This window comes from Opisthocomus hoazin, chromosome 20 (genome assembly GCF_030867145.1).
Source record: "Opisthocomus hoazin isolate bOpiHoa1 chromosome 20, bOpiHoa1.hap1, whole genome shotgun sequence".
In the NCBI taxonomy this organism is placed as follows: Eukaryota; Metazoa; Chordata; class Aves; order Opisthocomiformes; family Opisthocomidae; genus Opisthocomus; species Opisthocomus hoazin.
In genome coordinates, this window is record NC_134433.1 from 10,364,908 (window position 1) to 10,387,281 (window position 22,374).

The 22,374-nt window shown below is 45.1% G+C and overlaps 1 protein-coding gene across 2 annotated transcripts; it reads right to left on the minus strand.

The window, feature by feature from the left end:
- Positions 1-671: 671 nt before the first annotated feature.
- Positions 672-16,267, minus strand: LIG3 (DNA ligase 3). 2 transcript variants are annotated; one of them, XM_075440453.1, is made up of 20 exons: positions 16,116-16,267; positions 15,220-15,797; positions 14,615-14,752; positions 13,455-13,652; positions 12,855-13,006; positions 11,762-11,928; positions 10,846-10,923; positions 10,575-10,743; positions 9,742-9,897; positions 9,147-9,278; positions 8,294-8,373; positions 7,759-7,846; positions 6,707-6,784; positions 6,313-6,436; positions 5,780-5,922; positions 4,849-4,923; positions 4,119-4,265; positions 2,905-3,079; positions 1,901-1,992; positions 672-1,093 (listed from the first exon to the last, which is right to left on the minus strand). In XM_075440453.1, the coding sequence occupies exons 2-20, from the start codon at positions 15,776-15,778 to the stop codon at positions 860-862; spliced, it is 2,985 nt and encodes a 994-aa protein (XP_075296568.1). In that variant the 5' UTR covers positions 15,779-15,797; positions 16,116-16,267; the 3' UTR covers positions 672-859. The 2 variants fall into 2 exon arrangements, with proteins under 2 accessions (XP_075296568.1, XP_075296569.1); XM_075440454.1 differs by having other exon boundaries at positions 15,220-15,526; positions 16,116-16,266.
- Positions 16,268-22,374: the final 6,107 nt, after the last annotated feature.

Below are 22,374 nucleotides of genomic sequence, written 5' to 3' on the forward strand. Positions count from 1 at the left end.
AGTATTCAGCAAACCCACGCTGTCATTTGCAAAGCAGTGAAGTTAAAATGAACCCCTATTTCTAAAACCTACCTTCCTTATTTCATTAATATTCAAGTACTTGCAGTAGTTTTGAACAGCTTCAGCTAAGGAGGTCTCTCAACCACCCTAGAAGATCCAGGGGGTAGAGTTCCTTTCTCAGCTTTTACTTGGAACATGAATAGCAGAACATGTGAGCAACATATTCTAGCAAAAAAATGCGCCAAGAAGAAGCTTGGAAAATATTACAGCAGTTGCTGTAACGGAAGCTTATTTGGTGTCCTAGTTTTAATGTGAAACCTAGGGCAGAGGTGTGAACTGCTACTGGAATCAGACCTGTGCTGAATGTTAAAAGACAGGAAAGAAAAGTCAAACCAGGAGGAGGACACGTGTCCTTCACGTAAATTGTAGCCATGTAGCAAAAGGGGCCTGGCGACGCAGCCAATAGTTTCACAAACTTGACGGTCTGTTTTCCTGTCCAGGCAGAGAATAACCTTTGGAAAAAAGTCCTGACAGCAAAGGAGAAACTGCTTCAGTTTTATTTCTTTATCTATAAAAATACCCAAACTTTAAAAACCCAAGGAGACTAAAGCAGCACCTAGGTAGGTGCAGTGGTCTACGTTATGGGCAGAAAAATGGATTCAGCAGTGACATTTCTTCAGAGGGTTGTTTTAATTAATTCCATACAGTTGCTATGGATCTGTATAACTACCTCTGCTGGACTTGGGCATTTTATTTTTATCCATGTCTCCACAGAGGAACCTCACCATTTCTTCAACCTACCTAGTTCTCAGCTGTTGCCTTCAGGGAATTCTTATCTCAAGTCAGCTGCCCCACGCTGCTAGCATGGGGCCACCAGTCTCCGTTTCCGGATGCATTCCCAGATCCAGTTGGGAGACACACGCGTAGCACCAGGATTCTCATCAATGTCCCCTATCACATGCGTTGCTGAGGCTGTGTCAAACTCTGGCACAAGATCCCCATCGTATGCTATGAAATACCGCCGGATTTTGTCAAAGTCCTTCACAGAGGGCGACAGGTACAGCTTCACACCAGTGAATATGTCCAGCAGCACCTGCATATTGTGAAAGAGGATGAGAAGCACAGGTTGGTGAAGACCATTACACTGGTCTGGAAATCACACGGAATTTTGAGGCATGAACCAGTGCATTCACAGTTCCCAAAGTTATCGTTCTAATCCCATGACTAATAACTGTGAATTGCTCTTTGGGCCGCCATTAAATCATACACAGGAGCAGCACCCCTACGATCGCTCTGAAAGCCAGATGTTACAGCTGACCAGCGCTTCCCTCGCTAAGGGGAATTACTACCCCATATTCCCCTTAGTGATGATGCTGATGTGGTCCAGTAAACATGATCTCCATGTCTTTGTCTTTACAAGCTGATGTTTCTTGTGGGAGAACATAACTGCCCCAGGAGGACGCTTGCCTTTTACATCAAAATAGCTACTCCAGGCTTATCAGGAAATTATAGCTCAGTGACTCTTACTTCACTCCTACAATTTGCTGCACAATGAGCTAGAAAGGACAGTTCTCTCCCCGTAGAGCTCCCAACGCTTCCACATGCAGCACTCGGGAAGAGCAGCTGTGCAGCAATCACAGCACACTGCGGAGCAGGACGTTGCTGGTGGGGGAACACAGCACTGGCCTTTAGCATGACCAACCCGGTTACAGGAAAGAAGAGCTGTGGCCATTCACTTCCTTTGCAAGGGGGCTTGCTGCTATTTCTGCTGTTACATTTCATTTTAATTTAGGGTGCTGCTGTAGGAAGATTTCAAAGACTTTCCAGACGGAAGGCAAAAGTGAGCAGACAGTTGAAACTGCCTCAGCTTCCTCCCACCCCAAAGTCCAGCTGTCTGTACCTTTTTTCCATTGTCATCCATCTCAGATGCTTTTCTCTTCTCGCCTCGTTTCTCCTCTGATTTTTGAGGGGATCCAATAACTGCTTTGCTTTCTAAAAACAAAAACATTTCCCATTTGTGGTCTATGTCCAGATACTGGTTGTGTATTAAAATGAGGGGAGAAGAGCGAAGAGAGTAGAAGGCAAAAGGCTTTCCCCCTCTTTCTGGAAAATCTGTGAGTTAGAATGTAACCAGTAAGACAAATTTTTCTACTGCAAATGGCCCAGGGCATCTTCCTGCCCTCATCTCCACGGTACTGCTGTTCACCTTCCTTCCCTGCTGTCACCACACTCTGCCCTTTTGAGACTGCTCAGGAATTTCCTTCAAGTTATTCCCCAGCGACAAAGCGCTAGTGAATCAAATTCATTTCACAGCTTTGTAATTTACTACCTGGAAATCCCCTCCATCCAGGTGCCCTATTACATGCATGAATTTCATCCAAATAAAATTAAATACTGCTTCATGGCCAAAAATGTCTAACCAAAGGGCATGTGATCTGCAGGAACGGAAGCAGCAGGTTTGCTGTTCAGTCTTACACATTCTGCTAAGAACCTTGATCTGCAAGATGAAAGGCGACTGCAGTGCCAGAGAAATCACTCCAAGGTAGTTTTGGTACAAACTATGAGACTCTGCTAGGTTCAGGATATGTGTTCTAGGCAGCACATGATCTCGGAGAGCTTTTATTGTCTAAATGAGTTGCCTAAGCACCAACCTGAGCAGTGTCATCAGTGCTGTTTCCATCTTTTCTCGGTCCCAGCACACCTCAGAGCTCTGGCTATTCGGCTGATGCTATGAATAACATAGGCCAAAGCCAGGGTCTGAACAGCTTTGGCTGTTAACCCTGACATGCACATGAAAGCTGCCACAGGATCTCTGGGCATCTGAGGAAGGCAAAGCTCCAACACCAGCCTGCCCTGAACGCAGCAAACGCACCCTGAGGCTCTCCCTGGAGAGCACCATCTTACCTTCTGGCTTCTTGGCTTTAGCAGGTGACTTGCTTGGGGGAGTTTTAATAGCGCTGTGTGGTGTGGAAGACCTGGAATTTCCCTCATTCTCTCCACTGCTGCCAGCCGTGGACTCATCCTCCTCCCCAGCAACAACATTGAAATCAGCCTTCTCTTTGGAGATTTGGTACAGCTCCTGTCCCACCAGGAAAAAAGCACTGCCGTTAGCCACAGCGAAGCCTCTGACATTAGACACGAGCCGTAATGCATGCTCTCCCCTTGTTGGTTTCGCCCCCGCGAAGTGTTTGCTCACATACTTTCCCTTCCTGCACCTCCTTGTAGCCATTTTCCTGTCAACTTTGTTCAAGCTGTCTGTGTTCCACGCAGCTGCTTGACATTAAGTGAAGCCATACTCACATGATGTACTACGGAGCAAGACAGGCTAACTCTTCAGAGCCTGGCTCCCTAGCCCGAAGGATGAATAACACCCACGGCTCGCGCAGGGAACAGTCTGTCTGAAGAGCGTGTTTTACCTCTCTCTCCCTCACCGGCACAGGGAGCCAGAAAGACTGCTGGGGAGCAGGTGGGCTGAATCACTCCTTGCTTCCATGGCATAACAAGCACTTACATCTGCTGCCAGTATTCCTGTAGGCAGTGCGAAGACAGCCCAAACGACAATAACGAGACTGAGAACAGAGCTCATCAACAGCTGACGCGCTGCTGGGGATGGCAGCAGGCCAAGGGGCTCCCATCAGTAAAGGTGGTGTCAAGGCTGTGTGGGGTGGGTGCAGCCCCAGGGGTCCTGCTCACTGCCACCAGGCCAGGCTACCCTCGGTCACTTCCCAGACGCCTCCCCAATCCTGGCAATTCATGGGAGGCCGAATGACCATAAACACTTCGGAGAATAAAGGTCACCTCTTTCAGGAAGGAAATTCCTCACTGTGAAGGCGGTTACAAGAGCTGATACAACCAGCTGCCAGCACAGACTTTCCTGACAGCGCACAACGCAACTGCTCAAGAGACTCGAGACACCCCAGGAAAGAATAAGATTCATATCGAAATAATCCAGCAAGCAGCCTGAGCCTAGAATAAATGGAAGATGTAACATGCCGCCATAGGTACCAGTCAGCAGGTATCTACTCTACATACCCTGCTATCAAAATTTGTCTTTTTAAATACAGGTTGTTATCAGAGCTTACTCTCGAACGTGCTGCAGACATACTGTGTTCATGTACCTTAAGCTGCTGGAGGTTGGTGGCTGTCTTCCAGTCTTTGTCGTCTCGAATGCGGGTGCAGCGAGGGAAGCGAATGGAGATCCCATCTGCAGTGTGGGCTTCAGCTTTAGAGAATTCAGCCCCTGTGATCTCCCACACTGGGGCTTTCTAAACACAGCATTGAGGAAGTCACGTCACATTCCTGTGCTCTCTCATGAACTAACTCTAATGTGTCTGTACTCCTCTACTTCTGCAACAACCCCTCCTCCCCGCCCCAGCCCACTGAGCTCCGTCTACACAAAGTGACCTGCTTGGTTGCATTAATTAGAAAAAATTCTGGTTACACTGCAGCGAGTCAGAGATCCTCCACTAATACATAATGCCAATTTCTAGGTAACACCTTTTCTATCAGACACACAGGGCACAAAGCATACTGATAAATTCCATAAAACAGCAGCAACGTTTAGGGTTATGGTTGTGCTTCAACCGTTTTAAGTCAGATTTTTCATGCCTCAAATTCAAACTAAGTTCACTTCTGGAAGGGATTTAATGCACAACAGTATCTCCCAGAAGTGCTGCAGGTATGATTTCTTCATGAAGTTCTTGGCCTCAAATGCATCTGCAAGATTCAGAGATAAAAACTTGCACTTAATTTCCTGTTCCAAGTATGAAGACTAATCTTGTAACGGACGCAATGTGTACACTGTATCAGGGCTGGAAAACACAGTTACATGACTAGGACAGCACTTACCGTTGGATCTGGGACAATGAAGTCTGGGTAGTAGATTTTGTTGATTTTTAGCCACTTTGGAATTTTACTAGGATCCTATGAATTAAAAGCACAAAACCAAAATGATAGCACTTATGATCACATACGAACCTATTGCTACAACGGAAGCTGCTGAAAGCTAACCTAGGAGTAGATTAGCATGTAGGCATTACATTGCCTTTGTATGGATGACACTTGCTTTAGCCGGCAGTGCAGGGTGCACTGATCTGCAGCAGCTTCTCTTACCTAGAGAATCATGAAAATTACCTGTAACAGCTCTCAATTAGTCATGCTATATGTAAAACAATAACATTGTGGCTCCAATTGTGATTCATATAAAACTACCAATTTTTTTTTAAGATTTTGTAACCTTGATGCAAATTAATCCTGGTCTTCAGGATGTCAAGTAAATATTAAAATTCAGCTGTCTGTTTTTTTGTCAAGTCTTGGAAAGTAAGATTCCTCACCTAAATAAGTCACTCACAAAAATCTGAACTCCAACACGTCAAGTTATCTAGCCACAAGACAACAGTCTGACTCAAGCACACCTCACCCGCAGCCCCATCTAGTGACTGTCTTCACCAGTCGCAGTATGCCAAAAAACCCTGCACTTGCTCCGCTCTTCCCAATAAAACTTTGTCTTAGCAGGCAACAGATGGTGCCTGGCTTCCCACTCAGTGTCCGAGTACGAATCTCCGGCAGCACCGCATCTTTGGGAGCTGGCTGCGCCTACATCATCTCATTTGTGTCAGAGCAGTTTCTCTGCTTTAACGCTAATTGAGCCTCTACTCGTGCCTAGCAGAGCACTTCCATTCTGCATTTAGCCAGCACCTCAGCTGCGGCTCAGCAGAAGGCAGCTTTTACCAAGCCCTTTGCTGAGCATCCCTTGGATCCATGCCAGAGCTCCCCTCACCTTGCTGATCTTCACCATGTCCAGCTCTGTTTGCAGACGCGCCAAGGTGGCGTCATCATGGCCACCAGAACACTTGGTCACAGTGCACCACTTCTCACTCTTGGGATCATAGCAGCCCATGAGGAAGATGGACATCATCCCACCTGCAGGAGGGGAGAGCAGGGTAGTTCACATCTTCTACAGAACAAGACACAGCTTTTCAAAAAGCAAAGTAATGAACCAAAACCCTTTACGATCTTCAGGAGTCAAAGGGCCTTGGGCTCGTGATGATGTCACAGCATCACTCCCACATACAAAGCTGAACAGAGAGCCTCTACGCTGCGTAAGAGCCCAACCCAAGACCTAAGGCTTTGCTGTGCCAACAAACCCACAACAAACTCCTAGCCTGGGACATGATGGGCTGCAGCAGACGGTCACTGCTACAGCCAGTCTTGTTCTGGTAGGAGACCAAATGCTACAGGAGGCCTAGAACGGTAAAAAGCTTGAGTTTTCTGAACTGACAGATCTGACTTCAGCCAAGCCCAGAGCCCTACCTTTACTGCCTTGTCCATAGAAAGCTCCCAGCACCACCAGGTCTGCTGTGTCAGCCATTGCACCCTCGTTTAGGTAGTCCTTTTTCACTTTCAGCCAGTGTCGTTTTCCTGGTTCATAATTACCCTGTGCAAAAGAAGGCAAGAACCCCCAGTCAGAAAGACCATCCGGTGGGCAGCTATCTCCTCAATACCCCTGGCTTTTATCCAGCTTAGCGGCACAAGAGCACAGCAGTGCTCAGATATACAAGGAGCAACTTGGATTGGATGTCAGCATCGACAAGAACCCCGAGGTCTTTGAATAACACTCAGCCTTGTGTGCTTCATCCACAGACCTCTGTCTGTTGTTATTCCCCAATTCCCAGCATACACCAATGAAGAGTAAATGTGAACCTGCCTTTGCATCTTTCAACACCAGTCCTTCCAGTCCCTCACGGATGACTCGGGTGATCATATCTGCCAGATCTGAAGCTTTCTGAAAAAGAAAAGAATCATGGTTAGCTCAAGACTGTCAAAGGGCTGCAGTCTTCAGGCTTACTATTTGGAGCAGTGGTGCACCAAAACTAAAACAACTGCAGAGAGACGAATAGATAATTTCACAAAATAGTTTTACAAGGAGTGTCCCGTATGTGTTCTCTTTGCTGGATATCCAGCGACTAAGCTGGGAATATGTCCTAAGAAGAGAAGGGTTTGTTAGTTACAAAGTACTCCTCAGGTACAAGGGAGCCACAGTGACTGCGTCCTGCACATGTCCCATACGTACAAGGTCAGATTTTCCTCAACCAGCAGTGCCTGCTTACTTGTCTATCCATCTGCCTTGGGACCTACACTCTTTTCTTCTTCCCAAAATGCTCTGCCCAGATGTCCAAGTATTCTCCACCAGAACCAAGGTGCTACAGAAATCAGTAGCAGTGGGCAAAAATAATGGGACATAGAGCTTGTGCATAACAATTAATGGAAAAACCGAGCATGCTGCAGCTAGCACTCAACATGTGTCTGGGCTGTGCGGCACCTGAAGTTGCCAGTCGGGGAACTGGAAGCAGCCCACCTCCCTTCAATCACAATTCAGCCTACACAGCTCTACAACTGTCTACACAGCTTAGCATTGCACAGTACTGACTAAGCTACAACAGGCTTTAGCTCCTCCTAACAACATCAAAATTACAATGACTACAAAATCATTAAGAAGCCAGAAAAGAGAGATGTGCAAGTTAAGGCTATTCTGAAGTGGTTGTAGCCAAGACAAGACGGGAGCACAGGCACGGCCCTCTTGAACAACACTAGCTCAAGAAGTCTTGCACACAGACCAGAAGTAGCACGATTTTGACAGGCAGGGAATTGCTGGATTTGCAGCCTTAATCATAGAAATGGCCACGTGTTAAAGGAGCAACGAAGCATCCAGAGTGCAGTCTGAGATCAGCATGCATGCCATTTTAACACTGAACTCACTGTGACTTGCTTCATCTCCGAGAAGAGGATCCGGTTGGGGATTTCAACCATGTTATCGTGGAGAAACTTACGACGTTCACACAGAGGCCTAAATCAGGGGACAGATAATTAAGGACAAGCAAGTAATTTCAACGTGAAGTACCAGTCACATGAACATTGAGAAAAGCTATTTAAATAATTAAATGATTTATCCTACTGAAGTCCAGAAAAGACAAATCAATTCTTACTTTCCTCCAGGAAGTTATAAAAATAGAATTATTGTGCTAAGAGTGCATTTAGTTTCAGAGGATGTCAGATGAGCTAGGCACTGAAATGCTGTTAAATCCTGGTATTTTGGAACTGCAGAACAAGATGGAACTCCATAGTGAAACTCCTCAGCACAGCAAGGATTCTCCCATGCCGTCTTGATTTTATAGGGGTAAATGGCCAGTCTTAGCAGCCAGTGTGAACTGCTCCCTCTGCAGCAGTAGTGTCTTCCAGTGAGTTCACGCGAGGAAACCGGTCAGGCTGCTCTTGCACTGTGCCAGACACATACCTGTCCATCAGGCTGATGTCATTGAAATAGATGCAGTCAAACACAAACAAGCAAACGTTGGCGTCTTGGAAAGCAGCTTTCTGAAAGACAGTTAAAAAGAATTCTGCAGTTGTCACAAGCAACGATAGAGTTTTAGAAAAATAACAGAAACAAAAGGATGTATTTTTATCTCCATAATCTTTTTGTTATAAGCTTAGGCCTCTTCTAAAACACAGATGTATTCTGAGAATTAAAGATTTAGACTGGAAGTGTCAAAGCACAAACTAAGAAGATAAAACATGCTAATTTCCTATTGACAGGGAAATAACGCCACAAATATTAATGGCTTCGGGCAATGTAACATCTGTCACTACTGCTGCAACAAAAAACCAACAAGCATTCCAGAGACTTCAGATTAATGGCTACTTTAAGTTAAGGCACTTAGAGTTTAATTTTCATTTTACTGTCCTCTTCCTCACCACCATTTAGTCAAGGCATAAGCACTACATAATATTCGTACGGACTAAATACTCTCTGCAGCACTGTGCTCTTCCAGGCTGACACACATTGCTCAAACACTGATCAGCAATGACAGAACTGCAAGAATTTCCAAGCGGTGTTTAATATTTATCTTGGGCTGAAGTTTTCTTACCTTCCTGCTAGTGATCAAGTTAGTATCAAATCTATCGTATTAGAACAGCACCTTTTCATTAATATCAGCCTTCTCAGGGACCTTATCTTTTCCCCAGATGCTCTAGCAAGCACCAGATCCCTTAAATTATCTTGTGGTAACAGATTGCGTGCTAGTGCGTTTAAGTCAGCAGAATAACAGCCTCCAACCACAACAAAGGAATTTTTTTTTTTTTTTTTTTACCTTGTGCACACCAAGAGTCCCAAATGGAAGTGGCTTGCCAGTTTTGTTGTCAATCAGAAGAACTTCTGAATCTAGGATCATACTTTGCCCACCAGGGAAAGCCTGAGGGATGAAGTCCTTAAAATGGGCCACCTTCGGGAAAAAAACAGGAAAGAAAAATACATCTACTGGCTGAAGAGATGGACTCGTTCCAATGCAGATATTTTCTCCAGAAGCATGTCTGAGGCACGTGCAAGCATACCTGCACCAGCTTTAATTTCTACTATTGTACAGACAGCACAGTCTACAAATGGAAAAATGAATCTTGAACAAATACAACCAAGTCACCCAACTGGCATCAAGCCTTCCAAAATGCAGCGCATAAAAAGGACTCCAAGGCAGACAGCTTAACTTTAGTTTCAAACTCTTAATGTCCACCAAAACTAATTGGTTACAATTCTGTTCAGTGTTGCTTTTCCAGATTCCAGGTATCTGCATAAATTAGAAAAAACTCTACAACAGAAGGTAACCTCCTTGCCTATAGAAACTGTTGTGCAACTCAGTCGTGTTTATAGAGGAGCTGGCACAACAGAAGAGACAGTTTCTAGGCGCTTACTTTATGTGGGAGGACAGGTTTGAGGCTTCTGCTGAAGTAGCTGAAATGATCTCCATTTTTATGGACCTGCACCCGCTCGCCATCGTATTTGATCTCCGCATACATGCCATTTGGGCACTTCTTCATGGCATACTCAATTGACTTGCAGGCTTCAGCCTTAGAAAGGTGGAGAGAAGTAAGTTCCAAACAAACTCAGATCATACATTTAAAAATAAAGCTACTCTTACCTAAGTTCATGAATGAAATACCAATTCCATTGTAGATCTTTTTGTCCAAGCTCTCTGATATCCAGTTCAAGTTTTCCTTTTCTTAATGACTCATTTACTTAGAATCATCTGCATATGCCCTGATAATTACAGCTTTTCAGTGCTTATCTCCTCCAAATACTTAAATGTGTAAGTACTGTGCCTTTGTAGAAGTGCACTTAGCCCAGAAGTACATATTTAACTCTGATTTGTTCAAACGAAAAAAACAAACTTATTTGAATCTCTCATCCAATGGCAAGCTTACACTATTTCCAGAGAAAGCATCAACTTCTGGAATGACAGCAAACAAACAAAGTCACTTCTGGACTGCAACCAAGTAAAGATTCTAGCTTCTGCAGCAGCACTGAAGGTGCAAGTACTGAGTACACTGAATACTGGCTTCTTGATAGACAACACTTTATAAAATGGCATTAAACATGAAAATCAGCACTGCACACTCTATTAGCTCATACTACACACAGTCACTTATCTGCCTACTGATTCTTAAAGGTGAGGGTCTCTGACAGCACATGAGAAATCCACCTCTTGCTCGGCTGAAGGTTATCATTGCAGGGGAGCCAACATTACCAGCATGGGCTGAACTGGGGTCATCAGGGAGGCCTGCACACTGAGGGTTCGCTTCAGACCTGGCTCCTTCTCAGCCTCCAGCTGGTTCTTCAGGACTCGCTCTACCACGTCCTGGAGGTTGCGTGATGCTTTGAATGCCTCATAAGCATTTGGGTCCAAAGCATCCAACCTTGAACAAATTGAGAACAGGCAAACCTCAGGTCTGCTGCTCCTGGCTTATGAGGCTAATGCCCACTTTTGGTTTTATCTCACAACAAATGATAAGACTTACACATGCTTCGCTCCAGCATTCATTTTCAAGTCATGCTTAATTAGCCTGATGATGCATTTCAGATCGTTGCCCGTACATCTGAAGGGCGAGAGAAGATTCAGAAATGGTAGATATTTAACTGAACTACTTTCCAGCTGAAAAAAAGAAACCGATCATAGAATCACAGAATGGTTTGCTGTGGAAGGGACCTTGTAGATCATCTTATTCCACTCCCCCTGCCAGGGGCAGGGACCCCTTCCACCAGCCCAGGGTGCTCAAAGCCCCATCCAACCTGGCCTTGGACACTGCCAGGGAGGGAGCAGCCACAGCTTCTCTAATGCAGGCCTCTAAAAAAAGGTCCTCCCCCTCTGCAGGGTTTAAAATCAAATGAGGACATGAGGACATGCGTTACTAGTGACATTTCAGAGGCACAAGAGAATATCCAAAGGGCTTTTTAGCATCTTTATGTTCGAATGTCAATATTAATTCTGCCTCAGTGGTGACGTACCTTCCAAAATTCACTTAATTAATGCATCAAGAGTAAGTGATAGTAACTTCCTCAACACAAACTGAGCCAGACCAAGAATCTTCAACATGTCCAAATGGCTTGAAGGCTTTTCCCAACACACCTAAGAACAGCAACTTAATTAACAGCTAAGTACCATTAAGGTAGTTCTGCAAGCCACTTATTTAGAACTGACTGAACAGCGTCTGATAGGCAAGGATGAAATTCTCTGGCATGATCAGGAGCCACATAACTCTCAACACTGCTGGTCAACAGTCCAGGAGTCTTAATCAAATCACTAATAGTGGCTTGCAGATATTAAGTTCAGTCTCTGCGGCTTATGATTAGTTTTTCTCCTATGCCAGCCTGTGGTATGTAGATAGCCACTCCTAGTTTCAGTGTAAACCTTCAGAGGCCAATTACTTTCCTCACCTGCGAGAGATCTGTTGCAGCACACTTTGCTGGTCATCCTCCTTAGTAAGCTTTGACAGCTGGATTAGGAATTCATCTACCTCTTGGATGGTCAGGAGACTCTTGGCTGCTGGAGGACAAGACTTGCTCTTTTCAAAGAAGAGGCGTATGGTCTCAGAAACATCTCCCTGTCTCCAAAAACAAAATAAGAGTGTGGATCAGAGCTATGGCTAGTCATTGGGAACACCGCTGAAGATTCAACATGGTTCCAGTAAGTAGGAGAAAGCATAGGAATGATGCTGGGATTGCATGAAGGAATTGGAATCAAACATTAGAAAAAAGCTGCCCTGACACAGAATAAAGCTTCTCAGCCATTTCATTTGCAAAGAAAAAAAAAAAAAGGTATGTAAGGGTACCAGTATCGTTTAATTGCTCTATTTTTCACTGCTGCAGCATCACAGACCCTTCAGACCCTTTATTTCCTCAGGATGAATCCACTTGTAAATCCAAGGATCTCACACAGTCTAGTGATGTAATTAGAAGGCAGTATATACCAAGGCAATAAACAGAGGTGAAAGAATTAGCTTCATTAACTAATTAACCCATTTTCTCCCTCTTGCAATGAACCATAAGTGTGCATAGTCAATTACCAACTCCTGTGCACAGGAGTTAAATGCACACGTGTGAGCACTTGCAGTTGTATGAATGTTGCTTAACTGTATGAGCCAACTAAATCTCACAGTAACAGATCTGTTAATTGAATCACAGTTTTTGATACATGATGTTACAAACAAAAGTAATATAAATCAGTTGCAAAAGAATATGCTAGACAAAGCAGTTTAGACATAGCAGATGCAGCCCAACTTGCCTAGATATTTTAGTCTTGGTTTCTAAAGTTTTGTGGGTGAATTCGTAGCTTGCTTTCTGTTCAAACGTTATTTTCTAAAGGTTCCAGATGGCAGAAAGTGCTATGAAAACTGCTGAAGCAAAGAAAAAAAAAATCACCAGCCAAGCTAACAATCTTTCAAATAGAATTACAGAAAATAATAATCATACAATTTCCATACCAAGGGACTGAACAGCAGAAATTAAGAGAACTGCTGTCTGTACTCACCTGTTCCAGGTCCCGGACCATTTCTTCTTGGCTGCAGTTAAAAATCCTACTAAACAGCTTTACAATCTGCTTATCATTCAAGTTGTAAACAATTTTAATGACGCCTGGTAACAGCAGCTTAATGGTCAGGTATACATCACCATGAAAACCATCTGGAAAAAAAAGCACAGACCATTAGAAGCTGTCACAATTTATTTTCACATACAGGCTCTGGTTGTTTGTGCCCATTAGCATGATCCTGGGAAAAAAATCCCGCAGCTGAGGCTTCCTCTTTCCACCATACAGTTCTGCTTCACGTGGAAGGAGATTTCTTACGGAAAACACCCGCAATTGCCTTCCAAATCTGATTGCAGCACTAAGTTTGGCAGCACCTTACATACATTACCCACAATCCTAGACTGAGACATTCTTACCTGAATTTGTTATTCAGATAAACAGTTCACTTTGCAAGCATTATCTCCATAGTTCAGAGATCACCACAGCACACAGCTTAGACTACACAGCAATGAGATTTTGTTTCACCCTTGCTTTTGAAATAATACTTTGAGGTTGATTTTGAGAGAGCTTTCACACGCTGAGAATGCCAAGCAGGAATCATACCTCCTCCAGATCCCTTCTTCAGAAAATCCTGGATGATCTGTGTTTTCACGTTATAGCTAGGCTTTTCCGCAACCATGGCACAGAGCTTCCTGAACTCTCGCAGCAAGCAGTCTTTGTGCTTCGGATCACATTTTTTTGCAGATAGGCTAGACTTGTGGGAAGAGTTTGCAGAGACATCTTCTGAATTCTTTGGCTTGGCTGCATCAGACATAAGAAATTGCTTTTTTAACAAGTACAATATGGTGCACATTTTGAAGTTGAACCTACCTCTGCCTAGCAAGCTGAAAAGAACAATCCTAGTATGGTAGCAAAGCTTCAGAACTGAATAATGATGTGTGCTACCCCAAAACTTGTGACTTTGAATTTTAATTACCATAAAAAAAATTCTAAACTGTTTTTTCATTAGTTTTGCTCTTCACAGTACACCAGAATTCTCTGGACCTTAATTCTACCAGATAAATATGAACAAACCTTGATGAAAAGGAATTCCTGCTGGCAGATGCTTCTGTTTTATTTCTACCTTATAGGTCTTTGCCCTTCAGAGCATGATGTTTTCCTAAGATCATTTCTAAAATGGGGGAAAGATGTCCCCATCCCATCTTCTCTCGTAATACTAACACCCCTATATGTTCTCATCTCTTTGGCTGTGTGTGCGGCAACATGTGCTCTGGATGGTTCAGAGCTACATGTCTGTGTCAGGTCAGTTGGTGCTCACATATTGACCGTCCTGCTGGCAGCTGCTTCTCTGGACAAGCTGCTGAGGAATAACAGTTTTTCCTTTCCATGAACACCACAACTGGAAATTCCTCACAACCTATTTTTTACAATTTTGAGCTCCACACGAGATACCTTTCGTCTGCACCTTCACAGTTTGACTGAAATTGGCCAACGGGCTAAGGCAGTAGTGGAGTCAGCCTGATAACGCGGCTTACTGCATAATCTTTGTTTCCTTGGGAATACTAGAAGCTCAAACATGAGTTCTTTCAAGACTAAGAGCCTAAGAAAGCACTAACAAGTTATGGCAAACCTAATTTTAAAAAGTAATTAAAACTAAACCATCTTCTACACATAAAAACCTACCAATATGAGCCAAGTTAAAACACCTCTGATGCTGATATTAGAGGAGAAGGATTTCCCAGAATCAGTTTCTTAAGTCCTACCTGTGAAGCCAGAGAACTTCTTTGGTGATGGAGTGATGAGAGCCAGTGGATCTTTTGTTGTTAACTGTCCTGTGGCAGTAAGCTTAGCTTGGACTATCACTTTTTTCTTCGGTGTACTTCCAGCCTTGGAATTTGCTTCTGTAAAACAGCAAGGTTCAAACCAGCAGTCAGAAATAACCTCATGCATCCCTCAACATATTATGTAAGGTATACTGCAAAAAGCAACTCTTCAAAGAATTGGGGCTGGAGAAGAAAGAAAAACGAAGAGAGATTTTTCCAGTATCAGAAGTTAAAAGACTACATAATTTACTAAAGATTATGTAAAAAAGCCAAAAATGGAAAATAACTGATGATTCCTCCAGGGATTTACCTGCACATGAATTAAATCACCTAGACCTTCTCCACTGTCAGCTGTGACAAACGAATTAAGAAGTGCCATTGTAAAAGTGACTACTTCTTCCCTCTCCTATAGGGCTGAGACACGGATTTGAGCACCACTACCCACATCAGTGACGATTTCATCATAAAGGCTGTGGGGCAGTCAGTGGCATACCCTGACAATGAGTAACACAGAAAAGTGATCCAGGTGGTGCCTTGCATCTCACCTGAGATGTGCTTGTTGATTAATTCTTTCTCCCCATCTTGTAGCTCTTCCCATCCTTCCAAGTCTGTGATGTCTTCGATTTTCTTGGTGGTGGCCCGGGCCTTCTCTAGCTTCTCAAAGATGCACTTCACATGGTACCACTCCTTCATGTCCCCGCCAGACTCCGTGAAAGGATTAGGAACAATCTTTCCAATGCGCACCATTCCTTTCACGATCTTCTCCTTGCACTTCTTGCAGCCTGCTGTGCCTCGCTTAGCGTAGTCCACGCAGTACCTCTGCTCCGCCATGTCCTCTGCAGCTGTGCAGGCCTGGCGAAGCCAAGCGTTCACAAGCAGGGAGAAATGGAAATCCCCAAAGCCACCACCCCAGTTTCTGCCTGCAGACCGGAGAGACACAAGGCGTAACAGTAGCCGGTACCAGTGACTGGGGCTGGCAATGGGGAGGCCAAGGGACCAACAGTAGGGCCTGGGCAAGGAGACCTGTGTTCGGGGGGAGAAAAGTCTTGCGCCCCTGCCGAGCGCCTGGGCAGCCTGTGATAGTGTCCTGCCGCCCGTGGGCATCCAGCCTGCTCCGTGCGTGCTGCAAGCGAGAGAGCAGACCCTGAGCAGGCCCCGAGGGCCCTGGGCGGGACGCGGCGCCCCCCGCAGCCCTCAACCCTCGCCCCTCTCTCAGGTCAGCCCCTCGGCCGCCCTCCCGCCTGGTAGCCGGTCCCCCGGGCCCCACCGCCCCCTGAGCCCGCGCCGGAGCCCCCTCCTCACCCTCAGCCCCTTCCCCCCCCTCACACCCCAACCCAGCCCCCCCCCCAGCCCGCCCCGCGGCCGCTTTCCCGCCCTGTCCGCCCCGCCAGTGCAGGCCGCGGGCCCCCCGCCCCGCCCACCGCCGAGGTGAAGGCCTCACCGAGATCCTCACGGCGCCGCCATCTCGCCCTCAGCCCCCGGCCGGCGGACACGGCACTCTCCGGCCCCCACTTTAGGCCGGAGCCGCCACCACCGCCTCGCCTTTAAACGCGGCCTGCGGGCTTCCGTAGAGCAGGGCGCACGCGCACAGCGCCCCGCCCCGCCTCTTCCGCCCGAGAATGGCGCCTAGGTCGCGCGCGTGCGTGAAGCGCCGTTGCAGGAGGTTGGCCCCGCCCGCGGGCGCTGGCCCCGCCCCCGAGCGCTGACCCCGCCTCCCGCCCCGCCCCACCCCGCCCTGCCGCTCGCGGGAGCCGGGGAGCGTCTTCCCGCCTTGGGCGCGCGCCAGGCGGTCTTCGTGGCCGTGAGGCGGGCGGTTCGCGCGCGCGCGCTGCGGCGGGAGGGCCGGCTCTGAGGCGATGTCCTGACCCCGGCCCCGGCCTGAGGCCAGCGCTGCGTCACGGTGGGGCAGGCCTGAGGGAGCACCCCGTCCCCGGCTGCCCCAGACCGGCTCTCCACGGGTGCCACGCCGTGTTGGCGTGGGTCTGAGGTGCTGTTGTGTCGCCTTTGGAATCGGCTCTCCGAGAGTTCTGCGTGGGGTTCGTGCAGGTCTGGCCTTACTGCCCTGTCCTCTGCCTTGTGAAGTGGGGCCTGAAAGAGCACTGCGCAATGTTTGTGCAGGTTTGGTGTGCAGCTGTGTCACTCGGCCTTCAAAATGGGCCCTCCAAGGGTGGTACACTGTACCTGCGCAGGCCTGAGGAGCTGTCTGTGCACCTGATCTCCTCAAATCATCCCTCAAGAGCCGTACGCTGTGCTTGTGGGCCTGAGGCGCTGCCCTACGCTTGGCCTCCCAACAGAGGCCTTCCAAGAGCACTGTCCTCTGTTTGTGTAGGCTCTGAGGTGCTGCTGTATCACCCCAGCCCCTCAAGAACAGCCCTTCATCGCAGTGCAGATGGGCATGTGCCTGCAGTCCAGCTGTTGGCTCTGCGGTGGTGGCAGCCATCCCCGTTTCCCTGAGGAAAGTGCTATGTCAGGAGGCTGCTGAGGAAGCTGGAGTGGATCCTATGCACACCAACAAGGTTCCTGCCTTCATCCTGGAAAAGGACGCTGTGTAGTTTGTCATGGCTAGGCTGTCCCTGACCTGCTTTGCTGTACCTCAGAGGTGGACTATGAGGTGTAAGGTACAGAATTTGCTTTACCAGACACGCATCTATCTTTTTGCTGGCCTCCAGCTAGTTGCAAGGTGAGCCACAGGCAGTCTTCCTTGTTTTCTCAGCACACCAAACTCAAGCTACACAAACCACACTATTTGGAGCTGTGGATGAGCATAACAACTATGTCTGGTCACAAAACTGGAATAAAGTCCATAAGATAAGCATTTCTAATCAACAGGATCTGGCTATAAAGCAGTCAGTCTGTATTACTTTGCAATACTTTACATTGCAATACTTTGCTCTTGGACAATGTGTTCAGTCTGTGATCTCAGAATGGAAACACACCTTCCTGTCCCTTATGGCCCAGAAGTGGAGGGAACTCCAAAACAAATGAAAGGAACAAGCTCCCCCAACCAAATCTGACTGGGGGATTGAGTCATAGAAGAGGACTTGCAGAAGGATTGCAAGAGTTCACGAAGGACTTCTTGACTGCTGTTGAATTTACGTGGAAGGCATCCAGACAGCACTATGCTTCAGTTTTAAGATGCTGAACAGAAGGCTGTATGTGTTCAGCTCCGAGACCGTGCATTTGACAGACCTGGATTAAAGGTATGTGTATAATGTGGTTAAATTTTTTATAGTTCAAATTGCTTTGAAAAAGATGTACTATTGAGAAATTTTTTACAGAACCAGCAATGACTGGTGCAACACTTTGCATTAACAGTGACATCTTATAGGGGAATAAAATGGTAAAACCCAAGAAAAGATGTGGAGAGTAAACTGTTCGGACAGAGCTTGCTGGGAGCACAGAGCACAGTGCAGTGTTCACGCCATCCTGTTTGGTGAGATCTCTCCTTCATTCTGTGTTTGAGCCTGGTGAAAGAGATGCAAAGATGGGCTCAAGGGCTGACATTCACTGCAGTGCGTCGTTAGCTGATTTAAATAAGGCACCAGAGCAACCTCTCAGTGGTTGGATTCACTTCCCTAACTTTTACTGTCTAGAAGTCAGCAACATGATCTAAACTAGGCTGTGTTTATAATCAGTAGAGGAACCTGCAGAGGGCATTTCAGAGGCTTGAGTTAGGGTGAGATGAATTGCCTTCTGGCTCTCTCCAGTCTGGAGGGTGTTTAGATGGCAGCGTGGCCAGGTAAGCGAAGTAGGAGGGCTTCCCTCCGGAGAGTGGTGCTGAGACTGGAGATTGATGACCTGCCCCGTGATGAAATGCAGTATGCACAGGCAGGTGGCAGAACGCTGCCGGGAGAAAGTGGGAGTTTCAGCTTAATTTCTTGAGATACAATTGATGTTTGGTTGCTTTTGAGAAGCCCGGGAATAACAGCAGCAAAGCTGGGGCACTCCTAATTCCAGCTCTCTTTCTCTGGAGCAACGTAGCTGAAGGCTCTTCAGCCTGGAGCATTAATTTTGCTGTTCTTCCACTGGGAAGAGAATGGGTGGAAAGTTGAAACTATGCATCTTCTGAGCTTTTTGTGTCTGGCAGGTCTGAGATGACATTAGGAAGCAACAGGAAAATTTCAACTGGCATGGGACCAAAGGCCCCTGATTTTGGCCACTGCTCTTAAATTTTCTGTGTAAGCACTTTCTTCCCCTGAATTTGCAATGTGCATCTCCTATTCTTATTCTGAGAGGGAAAGTACTTTTGCAAGAGGAGGAATTAAAATTACTTTGGGTTTTACAGTCTAATTTGAATAAACTCCTCCAACTCCCACTTTGGCCAAGATGTACTTTTAAACAGCTGTGACTAGAGCGATATATCCGGTGAGTGTCTTTCCACGAAATTACAGCACACTTGAGTTCACAGAAAGCTGAGAAAAGACTAGGAGACAAATCACTGCTGTTTCTCATAGGATCAGCAAGGAATCACGGCTGGTGTGTCTCTTGGTAGCTAATACTGGAATTGCTGAGATGAGCCTCTTAACATAATGCTCTCTCTGTGTAAAAGTCATCAATGACAGACTAGTAGAGAGGCCCCTAGGAAAGCAGAACTCTGTTTTCAGCTTATTTCACTAATACAGGGAAGATATTGCCCAAAAAGTCAGATTTAAAGGTTTGAGTCTATCCTTGCTTAAGCAAAGTGGCCATCAGGAGTTCTGTCAGAAGTTAAAATATATGTGAAAGAGAAATAATGGTCTCAGGTTTTGTTTTGTGTTTTTTTTCTCAATGTTAAGAAGCAAAAAACAGTTTTAGTGTCATCTTAAACTAGTGTTGAGAATAGTTTTTAAAAAAAGGGTTCACCTTGTCCAGATCTTTTGGGGATACCTTAAATTGATGGGGTTTTGAACTGAAATTAAAGTTTCGATGCAAGACTTCTTTCAGAGTTACATTCCAATGAATCCAATCTTCTTGGTATTGAGAAAATGTCCAGAATCTGACTAACATCAAATAAAGGGAGGGAGATGTTTAGAATTTTAATAACTGCAGTGAACAAATATATCTCCCTCTCTGGTTGCTAAAGAAGATACTGAATCTGGACATGTGGTTTATTAAAATACAAGAGATAAGAGAAATGGAAAAGATTATAGAAAACAGACATACATACATCAAATACATTTGAAAAAAAAGTGATGTCACTTAAGTAACAGATCAAGAAGCCACGTAAAGGAGTTATAAAGCTTGATATTACTCACTTATTTGCATATATATTTGTTGGTAAGACTTACGTTCTTAGGGCTTTGAAAGGAAAAGCTACTACTGGCTTAAAGATGAAGTCAAACACAGAGTGGTAGATGGCATTTCACCCTGAAAGGATTCACAGTGCTTTTGGTTTGAGAAGTGGCTTACAAGACTTTCTGGCTTCGAAGGGTGTGTAAAGTTGGATATAACAGGAATGCAATCTCTTGTAAGCCTCTTACTGGCTCTCAGTTTGGTGGGGAAAGGGGCGAATATAATCTATTGTCAGCTTTCAAATGAGTTCGCTTTTCTTCAGTTCACATTTTCCTTCTTATGGACAGGGAGGGTGTTCCCTGGAACTGTAAGTGGGACTAAATATGATCTAAGGTGTAACGCTAAAAATTTGGATCTCAAAAGAATACCTGTTCCCTTCTGTAGGACATGTTATCAGGTGTACGGACGGTAGTTCACTTTTCCTTTCCCTCCACGTTAGTGCTCTCCAGGGCAGTGCTTGTGATTCAGTGCATATGACACATGCAGCCTTGTAACTCCTCTGCATCCCTGTTCCCATTGCAGTGACATGCCTGCCTAGGGCGGTGACAAAAAGATGACAATGAATGTGGTATCATCCTGAAATTTGTACATACAGCCCTCTGCACAGGAGACAGTTTTGGGATGTGAACTTTGTCCTTTAATCCAAACACAGCAAAAGTCTGTCTCTCCTGTCTCTTTTACCACATCTCAGCTGTCTTTTTGAAGGAAAATCTTGACGTTTGGTACATGGACATTATGAATATCTGAGTACAGAGAAACAAACGTGAATTTTGTCATTTCTAGTGCAGGTTGCCCAAAGAGTCATTTAAACAGCCATGAAAAATGTGTCAGAGATTTCCAAAGGCATTTAGGAGATGCTCATGCCCATTTGCTGTTAATACTAATGAGAAGTGAGTATCCAAATCACTTGGACAGGTTTTGGAAAGTCTCAGCTAGATTCATGTCTTCCTGGAGGAAATTACATTTGACAGGAGGCTCCTGATGCAGAGAGAATGAGGGCATTGGAGGCCACTATTTGAATTCATTGTATTTTGGTTCAGAAATCTGCCAAATGTGCGATATATACAGATGCTGATATCTACACCTCTATTCTGTTGTCAGCTAATATAATATCCTTTATTTTTCTGCTTACTGCATATGCTGTTAAATTAGATAGACGTATTTGCAAGGTGAATGACAAGTGTAATTGGCTATAAATGTTCCATTTAGAGAGATTGCAAACTATGTTTAAGTTACACCCAAGTGCACCTGTACTTGAGATGCAAAGTCATTCAGCTCCCACAGCACCTTCGTTATAACCATACTTCATCCTCCCACACAAATAGATTCTGAGGAAAATAATTTCTCCCCAAATGTACATCTGCTGCAAATTATACCAGCATCATTACACATGCAAGTATAGTGAACACAAATCTCAGACTATATGTTGGTGCTGATTGAAAGATGACACCTATTTTTGGAAAACAAAGGAAAGCTAAAATAAAAGCTTGACAGATTTTTTTTTTGTTTGTTTCCAAGCATTTCCCAAATTCATTTGTCATTTCTGCATGCTTGGAGAAGATTTTTTTCAGAATTTTAATTTAATATTCTAACTTTGAGTCCTTGAGAATGAGATTGAAACCACGGCTGAAATTTTTTTAGATGACCTTGTTAGGGTGTCACTGTTGCTAAAACCTAGAGTTCATTTTGATACCATTCTTTGTGATAGCTACAATTAATTTCAGAAAACCATGATTTTTTTCAAGAAAGGCTTCATAAGTTTAAAATTTTTTTGTCTTTTTTCTTTTGGAAAGTCTTTAAGGCTTCTGATAAAAAGGCTATTTTTGAATGCAAACATCTGTTTATTGAAACACTTTTGACTAGTTCTCCTGCAAAGTAACACTTGTGACCAGAAAAATGGTGCAATTTAATTGGTGCCTACCTTTCATCATCCCTGTCAGATCTCCGGTTGGTTGTGTTAAAGCATACATGTGCAAAGCACTGCTTATTACCTTAACAGCTAGGAATCTTGCAGGTTTCAAATTCCCAATTTCTCTTCTGTTTCTTCATTATACTAAGTAGCAGTTGTGTACCAATACGGAACAGACAGGGCCAAGGCATTTTTAACTTCTTTTTGTGTCTCAGGTAATCCGTGTTCTCTGCTTTAATCCAAAGTAGTCCCAAGGCTGTTGCACACTTTCCTATGTTCTTTCAAGCCACATCTGTCAAATCTGTACTTGACAGCTGGTCTGTATGGGTGTCATACATTCAAAGCAAAGACAGTTACGTGAAAGAAACTCCTAAACAAATTCAGTATAGTTTGTGCCCTGCTGCCTGCAGTGTGGGATTGAGGTACGCCTGATTGCAGATCTAATCTCACTTTGATGCCTGAGTAGCAATAATGACAGTTGCTCCATTTTGTCCTGCCCAAGGAGGCTGTGGGATATCTT

Excerpts from the sequence above, each read along its gene's own strand:
- LIG3 (XM_075440453.1), bottom strand. The coding sequence starts at position 15,778 with ATGCCCACGGGCGGCAGGACACTATCACAGGCTGCCCAGGCGCTCGGC. Across the intron at positions 14,753-15,219 it reads AATCAACAAGCACATCTCAG|AAGCAAATTCCAAGGCTGGA; the intron begins GTGAGATGCAAG and ends GCTGTTTTACAG. Across the intron at positions 13,007-13,454 it reads GAAGAAGGGATCTGGAGGAG|ATGGTTTTCATGGTGATGTA; the intron begins GTATGATTCCTG and ends TTTTTTTTCCAG.